Here is a 21,869-nt window from a genome sequence, read left to right as displayed (position 1 = left end):
TTTATGGAGAACACATTAAAATGTTTGCCCTGTGAAACATTTAGTGAAACATCAGATGATATTTCTGATAAAAAAGGGATTTCAAGGCTAAAATTCATAAAGTTGATTTACCAAAATTAAACATACTATGATTAAAGTTTAGGATTACTTCAGAATGTGAAATTAATAAACAAGATGAACCTATGATTTAGAAAAATATACCTCTTGCCTTTAACTTTATTTCTCTTACTACTATTTTATGAGAAAACAATAGAAATGCGTACAGCAAAGTCGACCCTTTCATTCTTAAAATCTTCTCTTTTTATCCGTGTGTTTAATTTATAACTTGGAACAGTTTAAAGTAGGATTTTTCAGAGTGTGGGAACACAAGACCCTCAAAAGGTATCTCACTAAACAAACTCTCTCATCAACTAAATATAGAAATCACACAATAGTATATCCTATCTGGGAGATTCACAGTGTGATGGTAGTGCCATCTGGAAGCTCTGAAAGAATGGAAAGTAGTGAAAGAATATTCTTAACTCTATCTACCGCAGCACTGCCTGCTTTGCAATTATATCTATTAATATTATCCATGGATTGCACTTTGGGAAATATTGACCAAGTTTTTCATGGTTACTTAACCCTTAAACATTTTTCCTCTTCAGAGAACAGAGGCAGTACAGTTAGATATTTGGATTTTGGACTCAGATAACCTGAGTTCAAGGTCCAATTCTGTGACCTTGAGCAAATGACTTACCTCTTTGAATGTCAGTCCTTCCACCTCTAAAATGGGCATCATAATAGTATCAGTCTCATAGAGTTGCTGGTAAGTCTTAAATGATAACTTCTATGAAGTACCTAGCATAGTGCCTGGCATATAGAAATCTCTCTAATTTTTTATATTTATGATTGTACTGCTACTATTAGAGATGGCTTGGATGTATACATCTTAGCTACTCATAAACATGGAAGTCATTATTGTGATTTCTATCATCTTGAGCTTTTCATTCAGAGGCAATAGGTTTGGGCAGATAACAGATCTTTCAACAGCCAACTTTGCATCTGGAATCTCCTCCAAATGTCATCTACCACACTCTAGGCTAAAGAATTCAATCTCACTTAGACAAGATTATCTAAGAGTTTAGTTATTTAACCTAACAAGTTAATCAAGTTTATCTTCCTTGTCCTTCTGTCCTTCCAACCCATTACTTTTCTGTCTCTCTTTTTTCTTCTTATGCTTTTGAGCTCCAGTACTGCTTTGACTAATTTATGTTTCCTTTTCTCTTTCATCCAGCATCAACTGAACTGATTTAGGGTGACCTGGCCATGTTTTACTAATCCACCAATTCAACAAATATTTACACACTACCTAAGTGGTCCTTGAATTTATGTATCACTCTGTGCACGGAACTCCAGGACCTGACTTTGGCAAAAGGCAGAATCTGAATGTTTACATAAGATGAGGAAAAAGAATGAAAAGAAAACACAGCTACCTAAAAAATAGCTGAGATGCAAAAAGCCCTTTGGTTAGGAGAGAGAGACTGTGCACACAACAGGAAGAAGCCACAGACTCAGTGGCAAAGGGTGAGATTTTCCATCACAAGCACACCTCTTCCCAAACGCTCTCTCCTCGAAAGCTGCTGACAGAGCTTTGGCAAAGGATCATCCTCCCACTGGCTGATAAGCAAAGCCCTGTTTTATATTTAACTCACTCCAGTAGGAGGGGTGGAGTGGGGGATGCGTTGTTTTTAAGAGGAGCCGTGACAATATTCTCGTCAGTCCTCTTCCTCCAGCTCAGCTCCTCTTCTGGAGTCCTTACTCCACCCCCTTGATTCCACATTCATCCTTGAGTGTCTAGTGGGAACGTGAAGGGAAAGGAAAAGATTCAAGCAGCCAGAGAGAGAGAGGTGTGGGAAAGGCGAAAGCAGGCTGCCAAACCAGGGAATTCCTTCCAATTGAAAAAGGAAGACTGCTGACGTTAGTTAGTTAAATTTAACGACCTTTTATGTGTAACATTTGACTTTGGAAACAAAAATGATCTTGGAGGAGGGAGAAGGCTCTAAGAGATACTGCATTAAAAGGAAACATGTGGCCATTATCTGTGCGGTGGTGGTGGGTGTCGGATTAATAGTAGGACTTTCCGTGGGCTTGACCAGATCGTGTGACTCTACCGACGGAGGACAGGGCACAACCCAGGCTCCTTCCCACAGGCCTCCCACTTCGAGGCCTCCCACTTCGAGGCCTCCCACTTTGAGCCCTCCACAGGACCAGGGGGTCTGCCCTGCCAGTGAAGATGAAAGTGGAGGCTGGAAAGATTTCAGGCTGCCGGACTTCATCAACCCAGTGCACTACGACCTGGAGGTGAAGCCCCTGTTGGAGGAGGACACGTACACAGGCAGCGTGAACATCTCCATCAACGTGAGCTCACCCACCCGGAACCTGTGGCTACACCTCCGGGAGACGAGGATCACCCAGCTCCCGGTGCTGAGGAAGCCCTCTGGGGAGCAGGTGAAAGTCAGGCGGTGCTTCGAATACAAAAAGCAGGAGTATGTGGTAGTGGAGACAGAAGAAGAGCTTGCACCCAACGGTGGCAAGGGTCTCTACCAGTTGACCATGGAGTTCGCCGGCTGGCTGAACGGCTCGCTTGTGGGGTTTTATAGAACAACATACGTGGAGAAAGGACAAATCAAGTAAATTTTTTTATTTCTTTTGCTTTATTTCTCCAAAGCTATATATTTGCTTTCCATTTCTTCTCCTTCCCTTTCACTTTCCACCTTTCAATTATATTGATGGTTTGATCTTTGTCTAAACTTGGTTTCATTTCTGCCTGTTCATCTGGGAAGCAAAAATTCTTGCCCATTTATATTTTCAAAGCCTATCACAAAATTTGAAAGTATTGAATGAGCTGCATGGAGTCTAAAAAATCAGTGTAAGTCCTTTATTTCATCAGGAAAAATCATAATATACTGCATTCTATCCTTAATATTTACATGAACTACCTGAAACTTTAAAAATACATGTGTCTGGTAAATTTCACTGGTGATATTCTTGGGCTATGTGGCAATGATTTTAAAGTGAACTTTTAAAATTATATCACACTAAATTTAAGTGAAAATCAGTAAATATCAATTATAATTTTGTCTGTTTTATTGGAGAAGAAACATTGACAGTATGTAAAATTCACGCAATTGTTTTTGTGTTTTCGTTTAGGAAGGAAGGTAGGACTATGTCTTTTTAATCTCATATGGCCAGAACCATGTTTTACAGATAAGCTTTCAATAAATACTCATTGAGTCCATACATTAGTGGTAGCACACGGATAACTCTTCAGGCTTATTATCTATCATGCAGTATGCAATGGTTATGCTAAGCCTTAAGCAATTAAGAACATAAATATATCCCCCCGACACAGCCCTCCTAGTATACATGTATATATACTTGCATTCCCTGAGTCTAGCCAAATGGTTACTTGCCTTGTCGCTCAATCAGAGGCTATTACTAGAGCTTTGTCAAAGGCATAAACTCTCTCAATGAACTCAAAAAACCTTCACTCTATCGGTGTGGTCCTTGCATCAGAGAGGAAGGCTACACCTGAGGTAACACTGAACTTGAAACTGCTTTGACCTTTGCCTACTTAGATTCTGAACAAGTAAATGATTAAGAAACCTTATATCACTGTTCAGAGTGAGACTGAGGCCAGCCCTCTGAATATTCCTTTCCTATGTTGTTTTAAGCATTTTATAGAGCAAAGCAAATCTTTTGGTCAGAATTCTTCCTATTGTTTGTCAGAGAGACCCAGGGATTAAAATAAAATATTATACATTCTTATCTCACTGTGTAGTACAGCAATAAACTGAGTAGAAATGATAGTCTGAAAAAATATTTGGAGGGATCATGTTCATATAGATACTGTATCTTAATATTACTTGCAAAAAACAAGCTTCTTTATTGTTTACATATTCTTTCTGTTTATAAAAATTACAAATGTTGAAAGCATAGAAAATTATAAAAAGGAAAAAAAGAACCTATAAATAATTTCACCACCCAGTGGTTAGCCCTGTTAAAACACTAATGTATATTCTAAATATTTTTAGGTAATCAAAATTGTAATTATATTATGTCTACATATCTCTCTGTCCATATACCTTTTAACTGAATATACTGTAAGCATTTCCTTTTGTTAAATATTTTCAAGAATCTGATTTTAAAGACTGTGCAATATTTCACTGCATGAATGCAGTTATTTTTTTAAAACCAATTCCCTAATGTTGGACATTCAAGTAGCTTCCAGTGTTTTATTACTATAAACAAGTCAGAAAGAACATAGTTGTAAGTACCTCTGTAAGTGTGTATCTGTTTATTTTCTCATGTTAGGATATGGTCTGAAAAATAGAATTGCTGGGTCAAAGGGTACAAATATGTCAAGAAACATGTAACATTTATTTTGTTTAATTATTTCATAAATAAGACACATTCACTACAGAAAACTTGAGAAACAGAAAATTATAAGAAAAAAAATCCATCTATAAGTCCATCACTCAAGCATAGTCATTGTTAGCAGTTAGGCCGACATTCTTCTAGTTATTTTTTCTGGATACAGATAAACATGGCATTCTTATGCTGTATATAGTATTGTGTAACATGTTTTTACAATATATCAACACTTTAACATATAATTTGGTATTCTTCCACAAATGATTTAATGGATATATGATAGCCCATTGTACCAATAAAATGTAATTCATTCAACTTTCCCATTAGATTTGGGCACTTAAATTGCTTCTACTTTTTTACCTATAAACACCTATAAAATGTAATGAACAGCCTTATAAAAAGCTATGAATAGTATTTTCTAACATTTCTATAGGAAATTTCTTAGGAAATTGGCTCAAACTACCCATGTACGAGTGCATGCATGTGTGTGTATATATACACATATCTACACATATATAACACATGTGCATGCACATATGTATATGTGTGTATCTCCAAACTGACTTCCAAAAATATGTCCCAAATTACATTTCCACAAACAATGAATGAAAGAACTGATTTCTCTGAGCCTTACTAACGATAAGATGATTTTTTTAAGTGTTTGCAATTTGGTAAAGGAATAATAAAGAATATCTACTTTCAAGAGATTCTAAAAATCTGTTAGTGTAAAGTGAAAACAAGTCAAAACTTTTAAATGATTATTGCTGAGTTTAAAACTGCTTTTTGGGTTGTGAAAACAACAGAAATTGCATCTGGGTAAAGCCATCAAAATACTTTATAAAATTCTATACACTACAGGAAGGCCAAAAAATATGGAACACAGTTCCACTAATAAGTTTCTGTTATATATTTTATAAGTACAAAAAATTACTATATGCTAAAATATATATTATTCATTCTAACTCTTTGGATTATTTTACTGTATGAGTTAGTTTTATGATAAGATATATACTTGAGAGATGACATTCTGAAACTTAGCTGTCTTAGTTGCTAAAATACTCAGAAATACTAAGTGACGCAAGGTTGGGGAGGAAGGCTGGTGCTCAATTAGGCTCCCATGGAGGACTGGTGTCACCAGGTTTGTCTGTTTTCATTGGTAGCAGATGAGGCTCTCACATTACACAGGATGCAGCCAGTTTTGCACTGCACACATGGTTTTGGAATGGTTCTGGAACATAATAACCTCATTTAGGCTCAATGGAATACTTTTTGTTTTTCTTATTCTGAAATATTTCAAGCATATGAGAAAAGTGCATTGTTTTCTTTCAAGCCTGTGAATAACATTTTGACAGCGCAGGCCTCTTTAGTGGGTCTCAACTACAGAGTGCAGAGGAGGGCCACAAGCGTGAGTTCAGGGGGAAGAGCACCGTCCTTTCAGATTATAGAGTGAACTTTGTAATATTTGATGCTCATGCAATTTCAAATGCCATCAGAGTAATATATTTTATGTATACCATCAAGATTATACTTTCCAACCCTTCTGCCTTATTGTAAAATTAACTCCAGGATTGAGTTACCCATATCCCATACCATATGCGGTATGGGATATGACCGTCGCAACCACAATGCAAATAAACATTAGTGCACTCAACAGTAGCCAAAATTACTTGATTTCTGTAAATACAACCGACACTTGAACTTCACGGAGAAGAGACAACTATCTGAGCTTCCTTCCCTCAAAATTCAGAGGCAAATGGAGACTTGGAGAAGGTAGAGCAAGTTTAGAGTTCCCTAGCCATAATAACCGTATCATCTCACCGGGGAGACAGCTATAGTGAGGCTCAGGAGAAGAAAGTTTGGGAAACTTAACAGCCACTTTTCCTACTCTGGTCTGTTCCTTCGGGTCTGAGGAAAACCACTTCGAAGGATTGGAACCTTTGGAATGTTTTCCTGCCCACACCACCAAACCACTTCAACACTCCTTCTCAATAGTTATGTAGGATTCCCAGTTGTTCTCAGAGTTCCCCTCTACTCACATCTCTGAAGTATATAACAATGTTCTCTCCTCTCCAAGGTTCAGCATTTCCTTCTCTGCATTTGGATTGCTCTTACATAGCATTTCCTAATTATCTGTTCCAGAGAGTTCTAGTTGCATGGGATATTAATAGATATTGTCAGAAAAATGCAAGGGAGGGATTCTGTGGCCAAATTTCTTTGGGAAATAATACTAAACACAAAATTATGTTAAAGTTTTTTAAACTTTAAAGTTTTTTTAAAATGGTGGGACTTTTCAGAGACTTTTATATGATAATGCTCATTATGAACCTCTAGAAGCTGCCATAGTATGTAGTTTCCCAACTGCATGAGACTGTGGAATCTTCTGTGGGTCCCTGAGAGTAGGGTCCCTGTGTCTCTCTCTTGTTCACTACCTAGCACACAGAGAGAACTTAATGATTATTAAATGAATATATAGAAATTTTCATATAGGCTCTCACACTAGTGTCCTCTGGAACATGCTGGGACATGCTGCATTGCCACAGCCCCTTTCTCATAGAGGACTCCAATTTCCACCAATGACAGCTCCTCCTTCCCACTCAGTCAGGATGGAAAACTTCCCGTGGTTCCTTTTCTCCCCATCTTGTCAAAGGCAAGAGAAGTCAGTAGAATCTTTTTTTGACTTAGGAATGCAGTCTTCATACTTTAAGGACTGAGAACCATTGGAACTGACAGGAATTGCAAGAATTTAAAAGAGGGACACGTGGTTTCCGGTTTGGGTTTTCTGGGTTTTTACAGCATTGCTGGGATTGAAGTTGAATTTTGATGTAATGGTGGGATTTCAATAGGCAGAGGCAAGCAAGAAGTTAAAAAGCAGGCAAACAGGAAAGGCATTAGGTCAAAAAAGCATAGTCGGGAGAAGAAATAAGTTTGTAGGAGAGGTTTATATGAAGAGGTTAGCTAGAGATAACTCTGGAAAACCCACAGGGAAAAAAAAAGTAAGGATAATTAATGACAGGCATTATGCAGGAAAAGTTAACCAATGACTATTTACATGGGGAGGAAAGAACTAAATCTGTACATGAGTGTATGAGAGAAACTGCAGTTATCCAGGAAAGAGAAGACGATGAGGATCAGGTAGGACAGTGATTTCAGGACAGACAGAAGAGAACATAATAGAGAAAATAGCTTGCAGGTAACGCAGTCAGGATTTGAAGACTGACTGGCTGTGGGGAAGAGATGAGTTATAGATCTAGGATGCTCCAGATATCTGATCTGACAGCCCACAACTTTCACTGATATTGAAAATAGAAGAACCAGGTTTAGAAGGGAAGGTCATGAGTTCGGTGGCAGATGTGTTGAATGCCTGTCAGATATCTAGGAAGAGATGTCTAGTAGGCATTTGGATAATTAAATCTGAAGCACAAGGTTAGGGCTTGTGATAAAGATTTAGCAGTTAAGTGGAAACAGAGCAGAAATCATTGAGAAGGTCATAATTAAGAGTGTGTGTGTGTGTGTGTGTGTGTGTGTGCACGTGTGTGTGCATTATATCCTCACGCACAGATATGTATACTTATTTGTAGTTTTGATCTTGAAATTTTAATTGTATGTCAGTTTATTCATTATATTGATATGTCGAGCTATCAGTATACCCATTATAAACAAAGAACAGCTTCAGCAGGGGTGTCTTGTTTACTTGTTGCAGGATGCATAGTAATTTCCTTTATTTTGGAAGCAAGGAAACAATAAGAAATTTTACTTGACCTTGAGTATCCTCTGCATAGAAAAAAAGCATTTGGAAAATAAATTTAAATAATTAATTGGTTCAAACCACCATAAAAATAGGTTGGAGGGGCTTCCCTGGTGGCGCAGTGGTTGAGAGTCCGCCTGCCGATGCAGAGGACACGGGTTCGTGCCCCGGTCCGGGAAGATCCCACATGCCGTGGAGCGGCTGGGCCCGTGAGCCATGGCCGCTGAGCCTGCGCGTCCGGAGCCTGTGCTCCGCAACGGGAGGGGCCGCGGCAGTGAGAGGCCCGGGTACCGCAAAAAAAAAAAAAAAAAAATTGGTTGGAGTTTGAATAATCTAGATGGGTTGTCTTGCACTGATCAGCTCCTCTACTGAATTCTGGAACCCTTTACTAGTCTGCAAAGATACTTCATTGTGGCTGCCTCGCCTGCATCAGAAGTCTTTCATTTAAGTTTTTCACTCAGATCTTGCTGTTTATTTTTCTGGCTCAAGATATTAAACTGCTGAACATAGCCTGAGAGTCTTCATTGGAAACAGTATGCCAGATGATTTATGAGGTAATCAAGTAGTTGGTTTTTTTAAAGTTGATTCAGAGTGAACGGTTGGTGCTTGCAATCATTACTTCCTCTCTCTTCAGCGTTCTCTAAGGTCAGCTTGATCTGATGCACTCAGAGAAGTCAGAGGAATGCCTTCCCTTTTGTAAATTAACAAGCTACACAGAATTATACTTTTAATGTGCTGGGTCTAGTAGGTGACTTACAACACAGAGAGGCCCCTATGTAAAAATGGTTTACCTCAGCACATTTGCCTGGCATTATAATTATTTAGGACATACCCAAGAGTTACTCCTGAACATACTGTGAGATTAGCCAGGCCTTTTCCATTAATTTGCAAATCAATTCATCTAACTTGTTTTAATCACTGAATAAAACTTCCCCAAAGTTGTGATCTAAAATGGTTTTGTATTGCTATCTCATATACGTTGTTTTCAAATCTGCATATATTTAGAAAACTTTAGTAACTCTGGATGGAATTTAGCATATACAAATAGGGCCTTTTTAAATAATTGAAGTATAGTTGATTTATGATATTATATTAGTTTCAATATTTTTATAGATTATACTCCATTTAAAGTTACTATAAAATATTAGCTATATTCCCTGTGCTGTACAATATATCCTTGTAGCTTATTTATTTTATACATAGTAGTTTGTACCTCTTAATCCCCTACCACATCTTGCCCCTCCCCCCTTCCCTATCCCCACTGGTAACCACTAGTTTGTTCTCTATATCTGTGAGTCTATTTCTGTTTTGTTATATTTGTTTATTTTTTAGATTCCACATATAAGTGATAACATACAATATTTGTCTTTCTCTGTCTGACATTTCATTAAGCATAATACCCTTCAGGTCTATGCATATTATTGCAAATGGCAGACTTTCATTCTTTTTTATGGCTGAGTAATATCCATTGTATACATAGATACTACATCCTCTTTATCCATTCATTTGTTGATGGACACTTAGGTTGCTTCCATATCTTGTCTACGAACATTGGAGTGCATGTATCTTTTCAAATTAGTGTTTTCCTTTTTTTTCCAGATAGATACCCAGGACTGGAATTGCTGGATTATATGGTAGCCCAATTTTTAGTTTTATGAGGAACCTCCATACTGTTTTCCATAGTGACTGTACCAATTTGCATTCCCACCAACAGTGTACCAGGGTTCCCTTTTCTCCACATCCTTACTAACATTTATTATTTGTGTTTTTTGATAAAAGCCATTCTGACAGGTGTGAGGTGATATCTCACTGCTTTGATTTACATTTCTCTGATGATTAGTGATGTTGAGCATATTTCTGTGTGCCTGTTCCCCATCTGTATGTCTTCTTTGGAAAATTGTCTATTCAGGTCTTCTGCCATTTTTATTCAGGTTGTTCATTTTTTGGGTATTGAGTTGTATAAGCTGTTTATATATTATGGATATTACCCCCTTACTGGTCATATCATTTGCTAATCTTTTCTCCCATTTCATAGGCTGTCTTTTTGTTTTGTTGATGATTCCCTTTGCTGTGCAAAAGCTTTTAAGTTTAATTAGATCCCATTTGTTTATTTTTTATTTTGTTTCCTTTGCCTTAGAAGACAGATCTAAAAATATATTGCTACAATTTATGTGAAAGAGTGTTCTGCCTATGTTTTCTTCTAGGGATTTTATGATTTCTGGTCTTACATTTAGGTCTTTAATTTATTTTGAGTTGATTTTTGTATATGGTGTGAGAAAATGTTCTAATTTCATTCTTTTACATTTAGTTGTCCAGGTTTCTGAGCACCATTTATTAAAGAAACTGTCTTTTCCCCATTGTATATTCTTGCCTCCTTTGTCATAGATTAATTGACTATAAGTGCGTGTGTTTATTTCTGGGCTCTCTGTTCTGCTCTATTGATCTACGTGTCTGATTTTGTGCCAGTATCACACTGTTTTGGTTACTGTAGCTTTGTAGTCTGAAGTCTGAAGCCAGAGAGTGATATCTCCACCTTTGTTCTCTTTTCTCAAGATTGCTTTGGAAAATTGGGGTCTTTTGTGGTTCCATATGAATTTCAGAATTATTTGTTCCAGTTCTGTGAAAAACGTCACGAGTATTTTGATAGGGATTGCATTAAATCTGTAGATTGCTTTGGGTAGTGTGGACATTTTAACAGTATCAATTCTTCTAATCCATGAACCTAGGATATCTTTCCATTTCTTTGCATCACCTTCAATTTCCTTCATCAATGTCTTATACTTTTCAGAGTATAGGTTTCTCACCTCCTTGGTTAAGTTTATTCCTAGGCATTTTATTCTTTTTGATATGATTTTAAACAGGATTATTTTCTTGCTTTCTCTTTCTTTTGGTTCATTATTAGTGTATAGACAAAGCAACAGATTTCTGTATACTAATCTTGTATCTTGCAAGTTTACTGACTTCATTTATTAGTTCTAATAGTTTTTTAGTGGAGACTTTAGGGTTTTCTATAAATAGTATCATGCAAATAGTGACAATTTTACTTCTTTCTTTCCTATTTGGATGCCTTTTGTTTTTTCTTCTTGTATGATTGCTGTGGCTAGGATCTCCAATACTATGTAAATAATTGACAAGAATGGGCATCCTTGTCTTGTTCCTGATTTTAGAGGAAAAGCTTTCAGCTTTCCACCACTGAGTATGATGTTAGCTGTGGGTTTGTCATGTATGGGCTTTATTATGTTGAGATATGTTCCCTTTATACCAACTTCAATGAGAGTTTTTATCATGAGTGGATGTTGAATTCTGTTAAATTTTCCTACAGCTATTGAGATAATCATGTGATTTTTATGTTTCCTGTTGTTAATGTGGTGCATCACATTGATTGATTTGTGGATCTTGAACCATCACTGCATCCCTGGAATAAATCCTACTTGATCATGATGTCTGATCCTTTTTATATATTGTTGAATTCAGTTTGTTGATATTTCATTGAGGATTTTTATATCTATATTCATCAGAGATATTGGCTTGTAATTTTCTTTTTTTGTAGTATTTTTGCCTACTTTCAGTATCAGAGTAACGGTGGCCTCATGGAGTGAATTTGAAAGTGTTCCCTCCTCTTCAATTTTTTTAGAATAGTTTGAGAAGGATAGATATTAGCTCTTCTCTATATGTTTGGTAGAATTCCCCTGTGATGCTCTCTGGTCCTGGACTTTTGTTTGCTAGGAGTTTTTTTTAGATTGGTCTGTTCAGATTGTCTATTTCTTCCTGATGCAGTCTTGGAAGATCTTATGTCTCTAGAAATTTATCCATTTCTTCTAGGATGTCTATGTTATTGCTTTATTGCTGTTCATAATATTCTCTTATTTTTTTAAATCTCTGTTATATTGGTTGTAATTTCTCCTCTTTCATTTCTCATTTTGTTAATTTGGGTCCTCTCTCTTTTTTCTTGGTGAGCCTGGCTAAACACTTATAAAGTTTGTTTATCTTTCCAAAAAACCCAGCTCTTGGTTTTATTGATCTTTTCTATTTTTTTTCAGTGTCTATTTATTTCCTTTCTGATCTTTATTATTTCCTTCTTTCTGCTGACTTTGGGCTCTGTTTGTTCTTCTTTTTCTAAGTCTTTTAGTTGGTAGGTTAGGTTGTTTATGTGAAACTTTTCTTGTTTCTTGAGGTAAGCCTGTGTTGCTATAAATTTCTCTCTTAAAACTGCTTTTGAGGCATCCCATAGATTTTGGATAGTTATGTTTTTATTTCCATTTGTCTCAAGGTATTTTCTAATTTCCTCTTTGATTTCTTGATTGACCCATTGGTGTTTTTTTTTTTGTTTTTTTTTTTTTTTGCGGTACGCAGGCCTCTCACTGTTGTGGCCTCTCCCGTTGCAGAGCACAGGCTCCGGACGCGCAGGCTCAGCAGCCATGGCTCACAGGCCTAGCCGCTCTGCGACATAAGGGATCTTCCTGGACCGGGGCACGAACCTGTGTCCCTGCATCGGCAGGCGGCCTCTCAACCACTGTGCCACCAGGGAAGCCCGACCCATTGGTTTTTTAGTAGCATGTTGTTTAGTCTCCACCTGTTTGTGTTTTTCCTGTTTTTCTTCCTGTAAATGATTTCTACTTTCATACCATTGTAGTCAGAAAAAATGCTTGATATAATTTCTATCCTCTTAAATTTGCTGAGACTTGTTTTGTGGCCTAGCATACAATCTATCCTGGAGAATGTTGCATGGGCTCTTGAAAAGAATGTGTATTCTGCTGTTTTGGGATGGAATGTCCTGTAGATACATATTAAGTCCAACTGGTCTAATGTGTCATTTAAGACCACTGATTTCTTAATGGTCTTCTATCTGATGATTCTATCTGGATGACTGTCCATTGATGTAAGTGGTGTGATCAAGTCCCCTACTATTATTGTATTATTGTCAATCTCTCCCTTGTCTGTTAATCACACTCATATTCCCAAATTAGTTATCTGGCTTATTTCTGAGGTGTGACTAAATTGAAACATTCTTGCAGAGAGTGACTTTTCCTCTTCCTTTGCCTGGGGAAGAAATCAGAATCCAGAGGAATTCAAAAGAAAAAAGCAGCTGACTAAACATGGGGTTGGAGCCTGGTGGATCTTCTTATAAATCCTTAGTACACTGGGGAAGTATACAGGCTTCTTTATATTCTGATGCATTTGCAATTCACTACAGTCTACATGTGTTAGAAACTTTAATTGATTAAACTGTTATCACAAAAACTAATCAGTAATACTGAAGAATAAATTCTTGGCTGGGACTTTTTGGGTAACTTTATTTTGAAATAATTTCAAACTTAACAGAACAGTTACAAGAACAATACAAGAAACTCCTAGGAACACTACCAATTGTTTACATTTTGTCCTATTTCCTCTCTCCCCAGCAACCCCATGTCTCTGTCTCTCTCTAGACCTTTAGAGTATATTGAAACATTGTCTCCCTTTACCTCTTCACATTCAGTATATATTTCTTAAGTACAGGGACATTTTCTAACATAACCACAGTACAGTTATCAGAATCAGAACATTTAACATTGATATGATAATCATCTAATCCACAGTCATAATCAAATTTCATCAATTAACCCAGTATTTTTTTCCCAGTCCAGTATCCAGTTTGGATTCATGCAATGCATTTAATGTCATGCCTTTTTAGACTCCTTTAAACTGGAACAGTCCCTTGCCTTTCTTTGTCTTTCACAACCTTGATATTTTTGAAGAGCACAGGCCAGTTATTTTGAGAATATCCCTCAGTTTTAGTTTGTCTGGTTTTCCTCATGATTTAAAAATGCAAGTCAAGCATTTTTGTCAGGAATTTCAGAGAAGTGATACTTAGTCCCTCTCACGAAGTCACATCAGGAGACACGTTATGTTGATCCGTACAATTATTAGTGATCTTTGATTACTTGTTTAAGGCGGTATCCAACAGTTTTCTTCATTGTAAAGTTATAATTTTTTTATTTGTAAGTAATGTTCAGAGAAAGTGTTTGAAACTATTCAGATACCCCTTTCCTCAACAAACTTTCATCCACTTTGTTTTGGCATCCACTGATGACTTTCTAAATCCATCATTCCTCCTAAAATTATTAGTAGGCAATCTACTGTAAAGAAGAGCTTTCCTTTGCCCCACTTATTTATTTATTCATATGTTTTATCATGGATTCTTATTTTAATCAATAGTTTATAATTCCATTACTTATTTTGATGTTCCCCCAGATCTGGCCAGGGGTAGTCCCCTCCAGCTGACTTTTGTGTCCTTTTGACTTATTCTTATGATTCTTTGAAAACTTCCTTACTTTTTGGCAAAGCAAGATGTTCCAGGATCATTTTGGACCTTTCTGATCCAGCACTGGAATCAGCCATTTTTATGAAGAGTTCTGGTTCCTTTTATTGGAGAGTGGTAATGGGAACTAGTTGTGCTCATTGCTACAAGCTTGTCATTTCTTTTAGTCCTGTTCAGCAGACAAAACTAGGAAATACATGTCTCTGTGTATTTTTATATCCATTTACATATATAGATACATGTGTATGTGAAAAATCATTGAGTATACACTGAACCTGCAGTTACAGTTCAATACCAAGGTCTAGTCTTCCTTTTTCACAAATTTATAACTCTCTTCCCCAGCTGTGAGAAACCTGCCTTCTGTTATCCTCATTTTTTTTTCATTTGCTCAAGCTTGGGATACAGAAGAGATTGTTTCTGAACTGTTAACTCATGCCACTGCAACAATCCAAATCTAAATCTATTTACTGGAGCTCAATATTGATTTACAGTTATTTTTAGGTAAAATTTATATACATTAAATGCACAAATCTAATGGGAACAATTCAATGAATTTTGACAAATGCACACATCTTTGTTAACCACACCCATAAAAAGGTATAGCTTTTTTTAAAAACATCTTTATTGGAGTATAATTGCTTTACAATGGTGTGTTAGTTTCTGCTTTATAACAAAATGAATCAGCTATACATAAGGTATAGATTTTTTCAGTCATCCCAGAAAGTTGTCCCCCTCAGTCAACAGTGTCCTAAAAGACAGACCTTTTCCAGTTTTATTTTTTACAGATTAGTTTTTTTGGCTGAGTTTTTAACAACTAATTTTTGTATCCAGAGGGGTTTTAAAAGAAATTCAAAAATATTTTAATTTCTTGTAGTTGGATGTTGACCTATGACATATTAGTTTTTATATAAGTTAATGTATATAATGCATCCTTGAACCCAAATGAAATGAAGACACTTACCATGGCCTCTGCTGACCCCTTAGTCCCTCCAGTTCACTGTACTTCAGCTACACTGGACATCTTTCAGGTCTCAACCGCATTAAATTCTTTTCCACTTTTGAGACTGTGCACTTGCTGTTCCCTCTGTTAAGGAAACACATTTTCCCTAATCTTCACCTGTCTGGGTTTTTCTCATCATTCGGATCTCAGCAAACCATCACCTACTCCAAGAGACTGTCCCTGACTACTCTACCTAATATTGCTCACCACTTTTCCTGAGTCATTTTCTGTCACTTCCCCTGTTTCATTTTCTATATAGCTCTTAACACTCTCCTTATTTATCTATTTATTTACTTATTCTTTGTTATTCCCTCAGAACCTAGAATAATGCCTGGTAGATGTGTGTGTGTGTGTGTGTATGTGTGTGTGTGTAGGAAGGGGTTCAATTAATATTTATTGGATCAATGAACAATGTAACAATTTGTTATTCTTTATGAAATATGTTCCTTAGTCTCTGAGAATTCTGAAGGATGAAATATTTTCCTTACACAAATTATTAATGAATATAAGTCAACATTTCTTTCCTTTTACACTTTTTACTCTGCTTACTCTTCTAATGAGCAAATGTACAATATCTTACTGTAATATAACTACATGTAAAAAGTTTACATTCATTGATTTGTTTTGAGCAATTACTCAGAAAAAAATATTTCCACTTTGAAATGATGGAAACATTAACATTTTAGCTTAATAAGCATTAAGTTAGAGCTATAAAGGAATACTGTCTCTTTCCAAAAGTGGACTTTAAACCTGGCCAAAGGTTGCTTCACTGGGAGATTGCTCAGGGACTGACTTTGCATGAAAATGAAAACTAAGGGATTTGTCCCTGGTGTAACATAAGTAAGAAAGAATGTACTATTAGGGACAGGAGCTGTGGACTCTGGAATATACTCCTCTACTCCGTGACAGGACACAGCTGTTCACACTCACAAGGACAGGTACAAGCAGGCCTTTGAGTTTGGCTTTGTGTTTATCTACTTGTCGCTTGATGGCTTTAGGATGGAAGAGTGATAGCTCAGAATCGGATTGATTTTTGCTCATTTAGAGTTCACAGATTTTTAGTTATGGCAACAAAATACCTAACTACTCATATAAAATATCCGAAGCAGTTTCTGAATTTTCATTTATTTGTTAACCTAACAATTCCAGGAAAGACTTTGACAACTATTTGATAGTTTTCTGGATGGAAACTCATTTTAAGAAATGCAGTAGTTAAATTACATAGCTGATTCTTTTCTATAGGAATAGAAACATAGGGGCTATCAGAAGAGGCAACATATATTTTGTTTGTGTGTTTATTTCTAAGGAGCATAGCAGCCACTGATCATGAACCAACAGATGCCAGGAAATCCTTCCCTTGTTTTGATGAGCCCAACAAAAAGGCAACTTATACAATATCTATCGTCCACCCCAAAGAATATAAGGCACTTTCAAACATGCCAGTGGAGGTGAGTATTTTAAATTTTTTAATTTATGCAGATAGTCTGTTTATAATATCAGGTAAATTACCTGCTTTTCTATGAAAGAACCTACTGAATTCTAAAATAAATGTGCTCTAATAGCTTATTTAGAGGCTTGAAAATACATTTGGGCAATCTCTTTTCTTTGAGTACTAGACATCTTTAATTCAAGATATCACATTCCAATCAAAACACCATGTTAGTTTTCTAAGCAAGAATGGATACAGTAGACATACATTAGCTGGGTTCTGCTTAAATGAAAGAAACCCCTAATCATGAGAAATTAAAGGCAAACTAATGGAATTACAGATTTAAAAATATTCAAGGGCCTAGTTACTATTCTTGGTTTTCAGTTGAATATAAACCCAGTTTTTAATATAGGGCTACTACAAAAAATCATCACTTAAATATTGGAATATAGCCACAACTCCAGGAAACACCATGCCTGTAGGTATTCTAGTGAACAAGAAGTACTCATTAAATGTTAAAAAAAAAAATAGGCTACAATAAGTTCTGTTTGTATAATTATTAACATGACTCTTTCCTCTGTTACTGCTCCTCCTCTCCAGAATGGGTAACGCAGTTAACTAAAGCATCATTACCTCAAGGTTGAGGTTTATTATTCCTTATACTTTTGACATATAAAAGGATGAAGCTTGGGGCTTCCCTGGTGGCGCAGTGGTTGAAAGTCCGCCTGCCGATGCAGGGGACACGGGTTCGTGCCCCGGTCCGGGAGGATCCCACATGCCGCGGAGCAGCTGGGCCCGTGAGCCATGGCTGCAGCCTGCACGTCTGGAGCCTGTGCTCCACAACGGGAGAGGCCACAACAGTGAGAGGCCCGCATACCGCAAAAAAAAATAAAATAAAATAAAAGGGTGAAGCTCATCCTTAGATATAACTGTCACCTATCTAATACCAGAAAAGCATTGTGCCTACTTTACAACTCCCATCTTTCTGATCCACTTTGTGAAATATCATCACTGAAATTCATCCTCTTTAATTACAAATATTCCTTGAAAAAGCAAACCAAAGCTTTAAGAAGGTTAAAAAGTAAACTGTTGGTGTAAGCTTATCAACTTTTCTTCTGGTGTCAGACACCTGGGCAATTGGGTTTTGATTGGAGAAGAAAGAGGAAAGGATAAACCTAAACTATGACACTCTAATCCAGAAGACTGGATCAGAATAAAGTGCCATCAGAATTTTTTGGCATAGAACAGAGAAAATGAAGGTGGGAGGAGTAAGAATGCAAACTTTACTAACCTCTGTTTACAGTTTCCTCACATGACCTTTTTGTTTTGCAGAGTATATACTTCTTCACTTTCACCTAGTTCCAGAAACTAGTCCTGGAAGAAGGTGAATAATCTGGGTCCTTAGGAGATCAAAACTACTACTAGGTTTTTATCATAGAGTAACTTTGCTGGGGCTCAAACTCTTCTCTATAAGCATGTGCACATAACATGCTTGCCTTGCCGATGATGCATCAAGTTCTAGTCTAGCCTCCCTCTCTTAAATCCTTTTTTAAAGCTTTCCACTGTAGAGTGACTCACTGTGTGGCTGCAGGGCATGTGGAAATGTTTAAACAATGGGTAGCAGGAATTAGGCAACTATTCATGGATGAAGTATTAGGACTGATGACTGGCTGAGAGGAAGGCAAAGCTGGCATGGACAGAAAACCAGACAGATGGGGTCGGTAGTTGCATGAAGTAATGCAATCCTTCTCTCTCTCCACGGTAACCAAAGCAGTGACTTTAGTGACCATACCCTGGGTCTCAGATGGAGACAACCAGAGATGAAAAAGACAACCTGACATCTTGCTATGCCTGGTACAGCTATTACCCTCTTGCACATAGTCAAATCAGCAAATACCTGCTCAGTTCTTCCTGTGTGCAAGGCACTGAGCACTAGCCTGTTCTTCATTAAGAGGCCACAGTACCTGCTCAAATATTATGGCCAGGATTGTGTGTTTAATGTAGAAAGATAAACTCCTGTCCAGTTTATATCACAAAGTTGTATTTCTCCCTGAGAAACCTCATATGGTATATAGTTCAATCACTCTTTCACAGTACTAAAAATAAAATGAATTTTCCTCTAGTTTTTTTCAACATCGCCAGTTGGGGGTAAAATTTCTTTTTACACCTAAGCTTTGACAAAGGACTTCTGACTGGAAAGCTAGGTTTGGAGTAATTTTTTGTTTGTCTTGTCCATGATTGATCTTTTTCTAAATAAAAGATTATCTTTTGGGGCTTCCCTGGTGGCGCAGTGGTTAGGAGTCTGCCTACCAATGCAGGGAACAGTGGTTCGAGCCCTGATCCGGGAAGATCCCACATGCCGCGGGGCAACCAACCCCGCGAGCTACAACTACTAAAGCCCGTGCTCTACAACAAGAGAAGCTACCACAATGAGAAGCCCGTGCACCACAACAAAGAACAAAAGCAGCCAAAATAAATAGACTAAATAAATTAAAAAAAAAAAAAAAGACTCAACTCTCTTAAAAAAAAAAAAAAAAAAAGATTATCTTTTGCTTTCAACAGAAAGAAGAGTCGGTGGATGATAAATGGAATCGAACAACTTTCCAGAAGTCTGTTCCCATGAGCACTTACCTGGTGTGCTTTGCTGTACATCAATTTGACTCCATAATGAGGATATCAAATAGGGGGATACCTGTGAGTACCACTATATATTTTTTAAATTTACCACCTATGCATTTGTGATTTTATAATTTTTTTGAATAGTTGTTTTTTTTTTTCACACAACAGACCAGAAAAGCCCTTTAGTCACCGGGCTCTGTGAGCCTGATGATACACTGAATAATATAGAAAAATGTAAGCTGAAAGGACCCAGGTGAAAATTAAACAAACAAAACAGCCATAGGAATGGATAGTCTTGAATTATTTAAGGTGAAAATTCACTATAAGTCCAAAGCTAGCTCCTAAGTATATCAGCACAAAGGTATTAAATATTTGCACATGCTTAATTTAGTAAAATGATTGGGTGTATGTGTTTGGGGGTTCCAGATGAAGACCAGAGGGAGAGGAGGAAACCAGAGGGAGATGAAAATCCTTCAAGTAACTAAGCACTGAGATGTTTGTGGTGCCATTCCAATATGTAATTCAACATAGGACAACAGCAAAGTATCAAAAAGCATTTTCTAAAAGTGTAAGAAAACACAAATAAGCTTTTTTTAAATCAAAATGATGAACTGAATAATTTTCTTAGAAAAGTAGATTCTAAATTAGATTCTAAATTAGAAAAGTAATTCTAAATACTTTTACCTAATTATTTTTCTCTTTTGGGGGGCCCCCAATTTGCTCATGCCCTGAACACTTGCTAAGCTGTCTAACCGTTAGTCTGCCTCTGTGATACATATTATATATATAAAACATTATAATCTTTGCAATATAATTTTATAAGGAAGAAATCATCGCTCCTACTTTACAGATGAGAAAACTGAAATAATGAGTTTAATTAATTTGCTCAAGATCACCCAACTGGCAAGTGGTGGAGACTCAAATTCCAGATTCTTTTCAAACAATGTGCCCTGCTAAATGTTCTGAAATGTGATATTCTGAAAAATATCTTTACCTCACTGGAGGGGAGAGATGCTCCTCCCTCCACCCCATCTACAGAAGACAGGCAACCAGAGTTTCCCTCCTGCAAAAACCTGTGGGGTTCTTTTCTTCACAACTGAACAGAACCTTGCAGGAGAACTTAAAGGCATCTAATGTGAATGTCAATTCAAGGTAAATTCCACCTCTTTGGCATTTGATTGGCTCCCTACCCATTCACTCTAAATTGAAATCTAGCCCTTAACACCCAAGCACAAATGCTCCAGTACAATTTCCCACTCCAGAGGGAATTACAGGAAAACCACACTACTTATATCTACCTGAAAGTAACATCGGTGGGAACCCACACCAGTCTCACAGTACTATATTCTTAGAGCTAAACAGACAGCCTAAGACAGACATATGAGGAAAACAAGCAACATAAAAGAGAAAATCCAAGACCAACAGAAAAGCACAGTGTGAGTAAATAAAAATAGTTAGGGAAACAAAAAAAAAGCCATAAAAAATTAAACATATTCTGACAACACAACCTTTAATTATTACACTCAGAGATTCAAGAAGATATGATCACCATAAAATAAAAACAGGAAACTATGATAAAACAATCAGCAATAGTAGTCAGAGTTTAAAAAAAATAATTTCCAAAGCATGACCTTACTCTAACCTCCAGGAATTTGTTGCTAATTCCTTAAAAAACCAGAGCCCAATAAGCGAATAGCTTTAGTTCCTGCCAACTTCTTTGTGTCTTTATCAACTCCACGGAGATGCTTATATTGTTTGAAGCCCTGATACGTCTCGTGGGTTTTCCACTTCTATATTGCAACTATCATTTCTGTTTGTTTGCAGTGGGAGTACATTAAAGCATCAATATTCTGCATGATCTAGAGCCAAAATCTCTATATTACTTGTTCAGCTAAAAAAAAAGATTAAGCTAGTTACTTTTTGTGTAATACAACATTTTTAAGAGAAATTTCATGAATCAAAAAACTATTCTTATCCACTGTTTCTGACAGTATTATTCTGGTATATTTATCACCTGCTATTCATAGTCAGATTATACTGTGCAGTCCAAAAATCTATAATACCCTGACTGAACTCACCATTCTGGCAAGAATCCTTTATGTCAGTAAATACTGAATCGAGGCCTATGTTCTTCTTAACTGTTTACCTGGAGTAGCAGATATTAGTACTTGAACCATTCACTATGCTTAAAATGTCCTTGTTGCTCATGAAGATTAGAGGACTCAACCCTAAAAAATTGTTAGGAAAAAAGGTAACCAAGTTTGGAAAGTAGCTCAAAAGACTTAACTCTGCTTATTTCCTTTTTTGAATATTAGTTGCATTACATTTTTTTTATTGAGATATAGTTGGTTAACAATGA

At 36.7% G+C, this 21,869-nt stretch overlaps 1 protein-coding gene across 2 annotated transcripts in view; it reads left to right on the top strand.

Moving 5' to 3' along the window:
- Positions 1 to 1,715: 1,715 nt before the first annotated feature.
- The window catches only part of ENPEP (glutamyl aminopeptidase), a 103,739-nt gene continuing 83,585 nt past the window's right edge, over positions 1,716 to 21,869 (top strand). Inside the window, exons 1-3 of one of the 2 annotated variants that reach the window (XM_032633141.1) lie at positions 1,716 to 2,672; positions 16,769 to 16,910; positions 19,454 to 19,585. In XM_032633141.1, coding sequence (XP_032489032.1) covers positions 2,017 to 2,672; positions 16,769 to 16,910; positions 19,454 to 19,585 — 930 coding nt within the window. In that variant the 5' untranslated portion in view covers positions 1,716 to 2,016. The remainder of the gene's footprint in view (positions 2,673 to 16,768; positions 16,911 to 19,453; positions 19,586 to 21,869) is intronic. The other variant, XM_032633142.1, reaches the window with a different exon arrangement.

The sequence above is a fragment of the Phocoena sinus genome, chromosome 5, assembly GCF_008692025.1.
Source record: "Phocoena sinus isolate mPhoSin1 chromosome 5, mPhoSin1.pri, whole genome shotgun sequence".
NCBI lineage: Eukaryota > Metazoa > Chordata > Mammalia > Artiodactyla > Phocoenidae > Phocoena > Phocoena sinus.
The sequence above is the reverse complement of the archived record's forward strand: the minus strand, read 5'-3'. Positions and strand labels throughout refer to the sequence as shown.